This window comes from Lagenorhynchus albirostris, chromosome X (genome assembly GCF_949774975.1).
Source record: "Lagenorhynchus albirostris chromosome X, mLagAlb1.1, whole genome shotgun sequence".
Taxonomy (NCBI): domain Eukaryota; kingdom Metazoa; phylum Chordata; class Mammalia; order Artiodactyla; family Delphinidae; genus Lagenorhynchus; species Lagenorhynchus albirostris.
In genome coordinates, this window is record NC_083116.1 from 119,711,615 (window position 1) to 119,724,505 (window position 12,891).

The window sequence follows — 12,891 nt, forward strand, 5'->3', positions numbered from 1 at the left end:
TAATGGGAAAGAGTTGAGCATGGTTCAGAGTCAATGGACAGCCTCCAGTCAGCACTGAATGCACAGAAGAGAGGGGAAAACTGTATTGTTTAGATCCTGGGAAGGGCCGAATGGAAGCGTTCCTAATAGAGGTGGACAGAACAGCGGTTGACAGGAGGAGAAACACCACATCTGGCTCTTCGGGGGAGGATGTGGATAAGACATGTGCCTATGGAGGAAGTTTTGTACTTGGTGTCAGGAGGGCGGGGGAGTGTGAGTGGATGACTCGAGATGTATCAGTAACTTATAAAACAAGAGCTCCTAGTGAGAGTGAGGTTTGAGGGAAGCACTGAGATTTGGCGAGGACTGAAGGAGCTTTGAAATAGTCATTGTGAACTTTGAGAGAGAGAAAACTGATGGAGAATCCTGAGGGGATCCCGGGCAATTTGGGAGTAGGTCATCATGAGTTTAGAGTTAAGCCACAGAACCTGTTTTGTGATTTTCTCCAGTTACACTTGATTACCACCTAAAATGTGGGGTCAGCCACTTCAGTTTGCTAGGGCTGCTGTAACACAGTACCACAGATTGAGTGGCTTAAACAACAGAAATTTGTTTTCTCTCATTCTGGAGGCTGGAAGTCCAAGATCAAGGTGTCAGCAGGGTCAGTTCCTTCTGAGTTCTGTGAGGGAGGGATGTGTTCCAGGCCTCTCCCCTTGGCTTCTAGATGGCTGTCTTCTCCCTGTGTCTACATGTCTTCCCTCTGTATGTGTCTGTGACAAATCTCCTGTTCTTCCAAGGACACCCGTCATATTGGATTAGGGCCCACCCTAGTGATCTAATTGTAACCTGATCACCTCTGTAAAGACACTATCTCCATATATGGTTCTATTCTGAGGTACTGGGGGGTTAGGATTTTAACATATGAATTTCTTTGTAGGGTACAATTCAGCCCATAATACACACATACACTCAAGTTTTCAGCTAAGAGTATAAAAAGTAAAATTGTACCAGTGTTAATAAAGGGAAGGAAGCTGAGAAGGGGAGTCAGTTTATGAGGGAAAGGTGAAAGGGAAGAAGGGAATCAACTGTTTATGTCCAGGATGAGATGTCCAAGTGACCTGTTTGTTGACTGGCTACTAATACTGCAGATTTGGAAGAAGATAATGCAATGGGAAACACACCACACTTACAATGATAGAATAGCCGGGAAACTCTATCCTGAACATTATGGTGACATGATTTATCATGGTCTCCAGTCTTTATTGTATGAGGAAGATGAGAGAGAGACACAGACAGACACACACCGACACCAGTGTGGCCACAGTTAGAACCCAGTGGACCAATTTTTACCCCATGCCTCTTCACTTTACCTTCGGTTTTACTTCTCTTTCAGTACGCCTGGGATACAAATGAAGAATATCTCTTCAAAGCGATGGTGGCTTTCTCCATGAGAAGAGTTCCCAACAGAGAAGCAACTGAGTAAGTAAGCAATGAAAAGTCTAAATTGATTGTTTGCAAGTATTATTTGAGACAGGACATTAATTCAAAACTCAATCTTGAAAATAAGGTATACATCTAATTTTTAAGGGACCCACATTTTAATTCAACATTAAAAAGAACCTTTATAATCTAGCTCAGCTTACAGTTTATATCATGTTCTAACAATGCTCTTCATTCAGTAGGCACTATGAAGATAAATATAAAAATTTGTAGTTACATGTCATAAGCTTTCTACATTTCTCTCTCTCTCTGTGTATATATATATTATATAAGTTGAAGTTATATATTATAAGTTGAAGATTAAGATGCTGACAAGGTAGATTTCATTCTGAGGCCTCTTCTTTCAGCTTGTAGGCAACACCAGATCTTTGTATGCTCACACGACCTCTTCTTTGTTGAGGGGGAAGTGGCAGGGGAGAGAGTGAGCATTCTGGTGCCTTTTTGGATGAGGGCACTAATCCTCTCTATCAGGGCTCCACCATTATGACCTCATTTAACTGTAATTATCTCCTTATAGGTCCTATCTGCAAATATTAATACATTCACATTTGGGGTTAGGACTTCAATATATGAACTTGGGGGCAAGGGGATAAGTGCATAGCACTCATTTTGAAAATAACTTACATATGTATAGGTTCATTGCACTGTTGGTATCTATCATAGCACCTTGTTTATTTTCTTCAAAGCCTTAGTACAACTTTTAATAGTTTTACATTTGAATCTGTTCTTCCGAAGGAATCTTCCCTATTTGTGATGTTTCCTTCCATCTCCATTTGTGATTAGGGTAACACTCCTGGTTTCTCTCTACTCCCTTACTTCACTCTTCGCTTGAGAGGTGAAATGACTGATTTGATTGGTGGGCTGGAGGGATAAACTGGGCATGGGTTCCCTTCTCTTGAGGAGCCGGCCTGCCCTCAGCATGCATTTTTCTGTGCTGCCCCCCACACTAAGTACAGAATCAGGCCCTGCCTGGGCAAGCTTACACACCCACACAGCTGTCCGTGCTGTCTGTAGCTGTAGACTGTTTAGATTGGTAGGTGCCAGATCCTAAGGTGTTAAGTATCTTGCATAGTACACCAGAATATGGTGATACCTGCCTCGGTTCAGCTCTGCCTGCGTCACTATAGATGAATTTATCTCATCGCAGGATATTTTTAAAATTAGGAAGGAAATTTGCCTTTTATTTTGGTCTCCTGTCTGCTTCATTCTTTTGTCTTAATTTTACCGAGAACTTGGCAGAGAGGGTTTCTATTTTTTGTCTTCCTCAGACCCACAATGTATTATGCATGGGCTGTGAATATAAGGGATAAAACAGAAGAGTAAAATTTGGGGGAGCAAAATAAACATATGATATGTGGATTTGCGTGTACACAAACACACACATATATACACAACACACATATGTATTTTTTCACACATATGTATTTTAAGATACGTAACATATTCACATGATTCAAAAAATTAAAAGAAGGAGGTGTAAGGTAAAACAAAATGATGCCCTACGTGAACTTTACTCTTGTTTTATAGATTTTTAGAAAAGATATATTTGCCTTTATCTTATGCCTTTAAATGGAAGCATTCTTTCCAAAACAATTTATAATAACCTTTTAAAAATTAAAACGAGGGCTTCCCTGGTGGCGCAGTGGTTGAGAGTCCGCCTGCTGATGCAGGGGACACGGGTTCATGCCCCGGTCTGGGAAGATCCCATGTGCCGCGGAGCGGCTGGGCCCATGAGCCATGGCCGCTGAGCCTGCACGTCCGGAGCCTATGCTCCACAACAGGAGAGGCCACAACAGTTAGAGGCCCACGTACCACAAAAAAAATTAAAAAAAAATTAAAATGAGAAGATTGCCTTCCAAAAAATAAAAAAGGAAAAATATAAGGAGAAGAGGGAACCCATGTACACCATTGGTGGGGACGTAAATTGTACAGCCACTGTGGAAAACAGTATGGAGGTTTCTCAAAAAACTAAACATAGAACTACCATATGACCCCACAATTCCATTTCTGGGTATATATCAGAGAAAAAGAAAAACCCTAACTCAGAAAGATACATGCACCCCAATGTACACAGCAGTGTTATTTACAATAGCCAAGACATGGAAGCCACCTAAGTGTCCATCAACAGAAGGATGGATAAAGAAGATGTGGTGTACACACACACACACACACACACACACGTATCCACATATATACATATACATACAATGGAATACTACTCAACCGAAAAAATGAATGAAAATTTGCCATTTGCAACAACGCGGATGGACTTGGGAGGCTATTATGCTTAGTGAAATAATAAGACGAGTACTGTATGTTATCACTTATATGTGGAATCTAAAAAATAAAGTAGTGAGTATAACGAAAAGAAACACACAGATATAGAGAACAAGCTAGTGGTTCCCACTGGGGAGAGGGAAGGGGGAGGGGCAAGATAGCGGTAGGGGGTTAAGAGGTACAAACTACTATATATAAAATAAATAAGCTACAAGGATATATTATACAGCACAGAGAATATAGCCAGTATTTTATAATAGCTATAAATGGAGTTATAGCCTTTAAAATTGTGAATCACTGTGTTGTACACCTGAAACATATAATATTGTACATAAAACTATACCTCAATTTTCAAAAACGAAAGAAAAGAGAAAAATATAAGGAAAACAGCCGCTGGTCGTCTCACAATGCTAGCCCCTCAACTAGTCTCTTTTTATCTTATTGTCATTTTTGATCAACAGATTTTATACATCGCTGTGTTCATTGTATTATTACATCCTCTTAGTACCTAAATTTCACCTTGTAAATGACTATGTTATATCACATTTCCATTCTTAGGAAAAGTTAATTTAAATATGTAACATTTCAGATTAGTTTTGAGGAATTCACTTTGGGAATTTGATTTTTCGGAACCCGGACATTGTAGGAGTCTGTGAATATGTAATCTGGTTTATTTGCAAAGGTGTTTTAATTGGAACTGGGTGCATAGGCTCTATAGAGGCTTTTGTTGCCAATGTCAGTTGAAAAATTGAAAAGCGCACACCTAGATTGGGGTCAACAAATTGTTTTCCTGTAAATGCTCAGGCAGCTTGAGTCCCAGCAAGCAGTACTGCTCTCAGGGGGCTGAGGGATGAGGGCTGCCTCATGAATCAGGATGGGCTTAAGATGCAGTACAAGTGCTGCCCCCTAACGGTGGCTGCTTCTTTACATGAGCAGGTTTCCTCTATGGGAAAGGGCACCACACAATGCAAGATGAATTGAAAACAACTTCCCAGACAGGCTGCCTCTCCCGAGTGTGGTGGGTAATAGAAAGGCACCACTAGCTTGGCAAATGGATCCGATTTTAAATGTGCTTTTCCGAGGTCTTTTGGTGCCAGTGTGAGGCAGAGTGGATTCTAGAGGGTGGGAAGTATGCCTGTTAGGATGGCTTTAGGGATTCAAATCTTGAACATTGGCCGATTTTTTAAATCGTTTTTTTCCTATCCTGTCACTGCTTATTCTATGGATACTGCAGAAAACTTAGAGCTACTGAGATGCACTGGGTGGAAGATGTAAAGAGTAACTCACTACAGATAGTCAAATAATGAACAGAGTAATGAAGACTCTTCGTCCCACCTTTCACTCAGTCCTAACTACGGTATCTCATATCAAGCGCGATCACCTCCAGTGACACAGGGCTCAGTGTCTCCTCTGCATATCTGGGAACGTACCGCCAGCCTACCCTTGACCCAGTATAAGCTGGATTGACTCTGCCAGAGGGTGTTCTTTCTAAAGCGAGGTCCTGGCCACATCCATGAAGGACTTGCAGAAGAGCTGAACGGGTCCAGTCACCATGACCCCAAGCGGGCAGTGGAAGAGAAGGTTGAGGGTCCGAGAGGCAGAGGGCGAGGCCCTGCAGGGAGGGTGCGGCGTGTCCACGGCCTTCCCCGCAGGACAGGGGCGGGGATGGGTCCCGGTGCGTGTGCACCACGCAGCCCGCTGGGAGCTGACAGCTGGGTCCATGTGATGGGCGTCCACTAGCGCCCAGGCCACACTAGTGGCCCCCTTGCGTGTTCCCGTGCCCACCTCAGGTCAGGCAGAGCTGCTAGCAGAGAGAGGAGTCGTCTGCGAGAGGAGAGAGGGGCACATCCCTCCCCAGCTCGCAGACGTTCCCAGGGCCACTTCCAACTGCCACCGGAGTAGCAGCACCTGGAGCGCGAGCCACCGTGATGGTGTCCCCAGCCACTGCCACTGTCCCGTGGGTGGAACAGAAACCGGCGCCTGCCTCTTAGCTGGAGAAGTCTGAAGGCAAAGGCTGGCTTGAGCCTCCATGGCTGGGTGAGAGAGGGCGGCTTTGCCAACAGCCTGCACTCGGACGGCTGCCCGCCCGGCCCGGGGCCAAGCAGAGGCCTCCGGAGGGAGCTGCACGAGTCGCTGCCTGTGGGGCCCGAGATCCAAGTGCAGGGCAAAGGGAAGGCGGCAGAGCGGGCAGGGAGGGGCGAGATGGAAGCCTTCGGCCCTGGCCAGAGTGCGTCGTCCTTGTCAGGGGAAGGGGCAGTGCACAGGTCCCCAGACGGTCTCCTGAGGCCCCCCGGGTGCACCCTGGGTGGAGAACGCGAGGACCCGCCCCGGCAGGGGCCACCAGCGGCCAGAGGGCAGCACAAGGAGCCTGGCTAGGGAAAAAGAAGCTTCCCTTTTTCTCTGCTGTCGGATCCCCGCGCTCTCCCACCTCCCTTTTCCATCCCCCAGTGAGCGGGACTGCGGGGAGGTAAGGGGCGAAGCGCAGGAGGGGTGGAGCCAGGAGAGTAAAAGAACAGAGCAGGCCGCTGAGGCCAGCACGGCCGGGGCGAGGGAAGCCGTGTTAGGGGCGGGAAGACAGTTCGTCTAGGTTTTGATCAGACCAGACCGGCCTGAGCTCTTTAAGGTCCAGAAGTGACAGGCAAGCTCCATCGTGCCTCCTCGAGATGCTGTCAGGGAGTGAGGGAGAGAAAGCTGACAGAGCGCCCACGGCAGTGGTGTGAGAAGCAGAAGCCTCTTCTTCATGGTGCTCCCCTGAGGCCGCCTGTGCGCTACACTGCTGGATGGGGGCCAGAGAATTAAGTAACCTCTGTTGGAAGCCTCCTGTGTAGGCTGCTAGGTAGGCCCTGAGATTTAAATGATGGGTAAATCCAGGTCCCACACAGCACAGGCCCACACCCAAGAAGCCGGCCCTGGGAGTCATGGAAGACGGACGAAATGTGACAGAAACAAGACAGTTCCTTTGAAAGCATTACTTACAAATCTTGATATCAAGTGGTTTTCTTGCTCTTCCCTGGATTTTCTTAAAAGTAGAATGGAAGAGGGAAGGACAAGTTTAAGTGGTAGAAAGTTCTGGTTTCATTAGATCAGATTACTTGAAGGTTTCTTGGGACTTTGATTGAAGATGGTAAACAGGTGTTTTCAAGTTTTTATAATAAGGTTTAGGCCAGATTTTCTAAAATAGTTTCATAGGAATTTTTAAATGTTGAAAGTATTATTATCTCAGGAAAATATGATTAAGTTTAAACTTTAGTCTATTTTCCAGGAAAACTGAGAAATCTAATTGCCTAGTTTACTCCAATATTGGTTTTTTAGAATAATTTATCATTTTTAGCAGGAGAGGCAGAAGTCTAACTCAGGCCTAGCGTTCCCTTTCTGAGGAAAATGCTGTAGGGCACGGAATGGATTTCTTCCTCTGCCTAATTATTCAAGGATAAGCCTTGTGATCTAAGAACGAACAACATGCTCTTGTATCCACCGTAAGGGGATTAACGGTCTCGTGCCTGTTAAACAGCAGCCCAGCTCCTGTTTAGTCCTTTGATTTCCAGAAACAAGAGCCCGATTCTTCCCACCCTAGTTGGCCCTGTCTGGCGCCACTGATGAGGAGTGGCAATGGAGCCAGTTCTGAGACAGTTCTGATCCACTCTGCCTTCAGACCAGGGCTCCCCACACTTGAGGAATGGGAGTGGACCCTTCTACCCTTTTAGTGATTTGCTGACAGGAGCGACTGTTTATGTGTAAATACTACAGCTTTGTGAAGCAGTCGGACAAAATTGTTATTCCAGTGAATACAAAGAATTCCATCAGACCCATCTATATTTACAAATCTTGAAAGTGTAGGTTTGCTGTTTAGCTGTGCTAATGCCATTTCAGTCATTATTTATTTATTTTATTGAGCTATAATGGACAGATCACATTATATTAGTTGCGGGTACACGACATAATGATTTGATATTTGTGTGTATTGTGAAATGATCACCTCAGTAAGTCTAGTTAACATCCGTCACCGTGCATTGTGATATAATCTTTTTTCTTGTGAGGAGAACTTTGTAAGATTTAGGCATTTCAGTTTATTCATTACATCAAAACATACTTTAAAAGACATGTTTAGTTCAGTAAGTGCTGTCGGCTGATTAATTTTTCATTTTGTGCAAATCTTAGAGGACATTCAGTGTGGTCACATTTAGAAGAAAGGGCGTGGAAGAAGTCACGCTGGTTGGACATAATCTATCACTGGAAGGAATCTGCATCTTTTGGTCGCTAAGTAAATTATCTACCGAAATCTATAAATCACTCTTCATGTTACTCCCTTTAGCACCCACTTTCCTTATATGTACACTTCCTCTTGGCTACCTCTATCTGCACTATATTCAGGAGTCTTCTTATACTAGAGAGTTGTCTGTGTTATGTTGTCTGAATATTTGTGATTGGGGAAACAAAGTTTTAGGGAAGTAATCTCCCTCCTTTCCTTCCTCCCTTTTCTGTTATGGCCGTGCTGGCCCAATTTACTTTCTCAGTTACTCTCTCTTGGAATAAGGTAGAAACAGTGAGTAAAAACAGTGGAGCTCATTACTCCGTTCTGTTAGTTCATTCATCCATCTTTTCATATCACAGTCACTGAGCGCCCACACGGGCCACACTTCAGGAATACAGGGCCGCACAGTGCAGGGTAGGCTTGGGCCTTGGCCTCGTGGCCCAGGGCCCAGAGAAGTCTTGTGTTGCAGATGGACAGAGTGTTTGATAGGCTCCCAGGGAACGCTCAGCTGATAAAATTGAAAACGATGCTCAAAGCTTGGAGACTATGAAGTTCTACTGTGGGTAGAAATTAGAGCCCCTCCTGACAAAGACTGTGGACAAACCACGTGGAATCCAGAAGCCCTGTGCCCTCCCTTCTGTCCTGGGTCTGTTCTCCGACGGAGCATGGCGTCTTGTGGGCAGATTCGGGCATCTCGGGAGTTTTGGCTCCCACTTTGGTTTTAATCTTCTGGTGAGCTCACACTGTGACCTTGATCTTCAAGCGTCTTAATAGCACTAAACTCCTAGACCCGGCACTCATGGGCAAGGTCGTGCAATCTAAATGCCCCTACAGTAGAACTCTTTTCCTAACCCTCCCTAACCATAGTAGCTAATCATTGTTAGCTCTTGGTAAACATCTGTGAGTGAATGAAGCATGCTTAACGTCCTGACTCTTAAACCAGGGCCCCGTCTACTGGGCTGCAGCGGACACAAGCAGACGGTGTCCCACCCACCATTTCTCCCTCATGTTGCACCTGAGTCCCCTGGGTGGATACTCCCATGGTGAAGGTGGCGGGAATGGCCACAGTAGAAGGAGCTCCCCGCCGCCTGCATTTTATCTCTTGTTGGACCTCAGTGTCTTACTCTTGCGGTACCCAGGACATCCGTTAATTTCCCAAAGGGTCATCCAGACAAGGAGGAAGCCCCAGCCCACGAGGGTGTCTCCATCGTCCTATGCAGCCTCTGCCTTGCAGCTGGCTCCAGAAGCAGGGCTGTGCTTTCCCCTGGCCCTTTCCCCACAAGCTCGCTACTTTGGGAAGTAGGTTTACTCATTACCAGTTCAACTGCCTGGATCGGAACAAAATGTAAACACATCTCTGTAGTTCTGTTTCTATAGTTGATATTTGTAGAGCAGAAGCTTACTGTTTTGTGTGCTTAAAATCTTTGACTTACTTTTCCTGGCTAAACCATCATGTAGGAGGGATACTTACTACTCTTCTACTGAGGAAGACCCTAAGCAGTTAACCGTACCCTGACTGACACACGAAGGTCTCAAGCCCTTTCTAGTAACTCACGCAGAGTGCAGTGCCTTGTCTCATGTCTAGCAAATGGCAGGTAGTAAACTTCAGAATAAAAGCTTGATTTATAGAGTTTCAGCCCAGGATGTTTTGTATGTAACAGTAACTGTCTCCATTGAAAATGTTGAGTTTAATATTTTCAGCCAGCAATTTTAATGTTTTGGACATCTTTATTTCTAAGTAGATAACATATTTTCCTGTTATTTGCTGAGGTGCTGTGTTAAAGCCTGAGCTGCCACCCAGTGGAAACACGGAATGAAGGACTTGAATTCGTAGTAAGGGATAGTGGGTTCCATGGTGATGGGGACAGAGGAAGCGCTTGGGCCACAGTGTGTCGACGCAGCTGTGTGCATCCCTCCTCCTGCCTTGGTTTCTTCATAGCACATCTCCCCACCTGTCAGTGTGTACATTTATTTAAATGTCTACCTTCTGTCTCTGCCCCCTTAGAAAGCGTGCTCCATGGGAGGGAGAAGGGACTTTGCTATGTTTACAGCTCATTCTCTGACTCTCTAGAGGGGAAACCTTGAAATTCATGTTTGAACAGTATTTGAAGAGGCTTTAGATGGAAAGAACAATACAGGCAAAGTGTCCAAATGACCATTTACTTGGTTTCCGGCCCCCTCTATTATGCCAGCAATATTATTTTGGTTTTTTTTTGATTTATATAAATGGCTTGTGCTACCCATAATATGCCACTTCCCATCTTTTTCATTTGACAGTGTATTTTTGAGATATACCTTTTAAAAAAAAATGTGTAACTCTAGTTCCGTAGTTCCCAACTGGGGGTGATTTTTGTCCTTCAGCGAGCGTTTGGCAGTGGCTGGAGACATGTTTGATTGTTTTTACTGGAGGAGGTCCTGATGATATCGAGTCCACAGAGGCCAGGTTTGCTTCTAAACATCCTGCAACGCACAGGGCATCCACATCATAGAATTATCTGGCCCAGACCAAACAGTGCAGAAACCCTGGGCTCTTTCTTTCCTTTAATCTGTGGAATAGTAGTCCCTTGATAGCAATACCATGTTCACTTTATCCCTTCCCCTGTTGGTGGACATTTAGCTTCTTCCAATTCTCTGCTGACAAAGGGGGCTGCGAAGAACATCCTCACCAGTGTGTGTGTGTGCGTGTGTATGTGTGTGTGTGTATGTGTGTGTGTGTGTGTGTGTAAGAGTGTTTCTGGTGGCCGCACTGTGTTCTAGGAAACACTTCCAAATGCCGCTTCAGAAGGGCTGGACCCGTCGACACCCACAGCACGGCCTGGGATTCCAATTCTCTGCATCATTTCCAGCATTTGATATTTTTTAACTTTTCAGTTTTTGCCAACCTGAAGATGATAAATGAGTAGCTCATTTTAAAAAACCGCATTGTCTGATTGTTAATAAGGCCCAAAACATGAGTCATGCGCACCCCACAGCATTCTGCAAAGTGGGGGATATGTTTTTGCCAAGCATACACCACTTCATTTTGTTCATCTCTGTGTCTTTGAAGAAGGCACATTTTGGGAGACCGGGCTTGACTGTTTCTGCCAGTAGAGGTCACTGTCCCTCAGTGGCTCTCCACCAGTGTCATTGTGCACTGCCCGCCCCGCCCCCTCCCCCCCCAAACATCTGGCAGGGCCTGGAGACACGTTGTATGTTTACAATATGGATTATCTACTGGCACCTAGAGGATAGAGACCAGGGATTTTGCTAAAACCCTACAATGCAGAGGTCTGCACCCCACAAACAAAGACTTGTCTGGCCCCAACAGAACCAGGGTGGAGAAACCATCATGTGGATGAAATCCTAATGTTTGAATCTTTGAAAGAAAGACCATGACAATCTCTAGGATAATGAAGCTATTTTAGTATTATTTAAAATAAGAACAACCTTTAAACCGTATGAAGTGGGCAATAGGGGAGAAGCACACCTTCCAGAGAAGGGTCCTCCGAGAAGGGTCTTCTCAGGGGCAAAGGCAGCAAGGGTGGGTGGGCAGGAGGGAGTGCAGGCCTGGACGTCAGCAGTGCTTCCTCGGGGCGGCCTCTGCAGGTAGGAGAGGTGGCTCTGGGGCTTGGCAGCTCCTGGCTGGAGTGGAGGGAGCTGGCCTGGCGGTCCGTGCCAGTGACTCAGGCAGGGGTAGGGCAGGGGTCAGCTGGGTAAAAGAAATGTGGGTTTGAGTGTTAGGAGGAGGTGGCCTTGGCTCTCAGGACTCAAGGGGGACGTCAGGCTGCAGGAGGCCCAGGCCCGGGAGTGCTGATCTGCCCCCATCTCTCCAGCGAGGCTCTGTGACTGTGCCCTGGGCGGGTGGGGGGTGGGGGGGGCCTCACAGCAGGGTGGGCGGCAGGCAGGGAAGGCTCAGGCAGGGCTGCTGTCAGGCCGGGGCTCAGTGTCCTCTTCTCGGAGGCGCTTGCACCGGGAGCAGATGCTTCTTCTCAGAGGCCCCGGCCTGGGCACAAAGACAGGGACCACTCCATTCCTCATCACGGGCCGGAAGGCCGACAGCCTGGGCTCGGGGCTCTTAGACCTGAGAGGCCCGTCGAGCCGCCTTTGTCCTTCCTCGCATCGGCTGAGGGCTCTCAGCGCGGTCTCCTTGGCACAGGGATCTGGCGACTTCTGGCTGGGCGGACACGTGGACAAGCTGCTTAGGCTTTCAACGGGGGCGGTACGGATGTCCACCAGGCTCTGCGTGTGGCAGGAGAGGCGGGCGTTCCACTGGGACCTCATCGTGAAACCGTTGCCATGGCCGGAAAACCCCAGCCCCGAGGAGGTGCGGAGGGGCGGCCCGCTGGGAAGCGGCCGCCTGCTGCGGACCAGAGCCTGCGATCCTGGCGGCGGCGGCGGTAGCACAGGATTTGGCACCCGTCCCGGCCCATCGGGAGGCAGGTTCCGCGGGCGGCCCGGTCCATGGGAACCATGGGGACCGGCGCTTCTGGGCGTGGGCTGGCTGCGTGGCCTTGGCCATGCCCAGGTACATGCTCAGGTAGCTGCCCATGCTCACGGGTCAGCGGGGTCGGACCTTCGACGGGCTTTGGCTTCTGGGCGGCCCCGAAGTCTGTAGACACGAAGCTTACGGCGCTGAGGCGACCGTTGGCATCGGGGTGTGGGACGGTTCGTGGGGCGTCGGAACCTCTGGGCATGAGGTCCTGCGTGCGCCAGGCCGGGGCCTCGCGGACTCACTCGGGGCCTCGCGGACCCACTCGGGGCCTCGCAGACTCACTCGGGGGCTCGCAGACCCACCCTGAGCCCCGCGGACGCACTCGGGGCCTCACGGACCCAGGGCCTCGCGGGGCGCACCTGTGTTCTGAGCACAGGGGATCCTTCAGCTCCCACTGCTGGCCCAGGTGCTT

General features: G+C 47.7%; 1 protein-coding gene across 1 annotated transcript in view; it reads left to right on the forward strand.

The window, feature by feature from the left end:
• Positions 1-12,891, forward strand: part of CLTRN (collectrin, amino acid transport regulator) — a 78,653-nt gene that overhangs the window by 45,080 nt on the left and 20,682 nt on the right. The window contains exon 5 of the mRNA XM_060138468.1: positions 1,373-1,458. Within this exon, the coding sequence (XP_059994451.1) occupies positions 1,373-1,458 (86 nt within the window). The remainder of the gene's footprint in view (positions 1-1,372; positions 1,459-12,891) is intronic.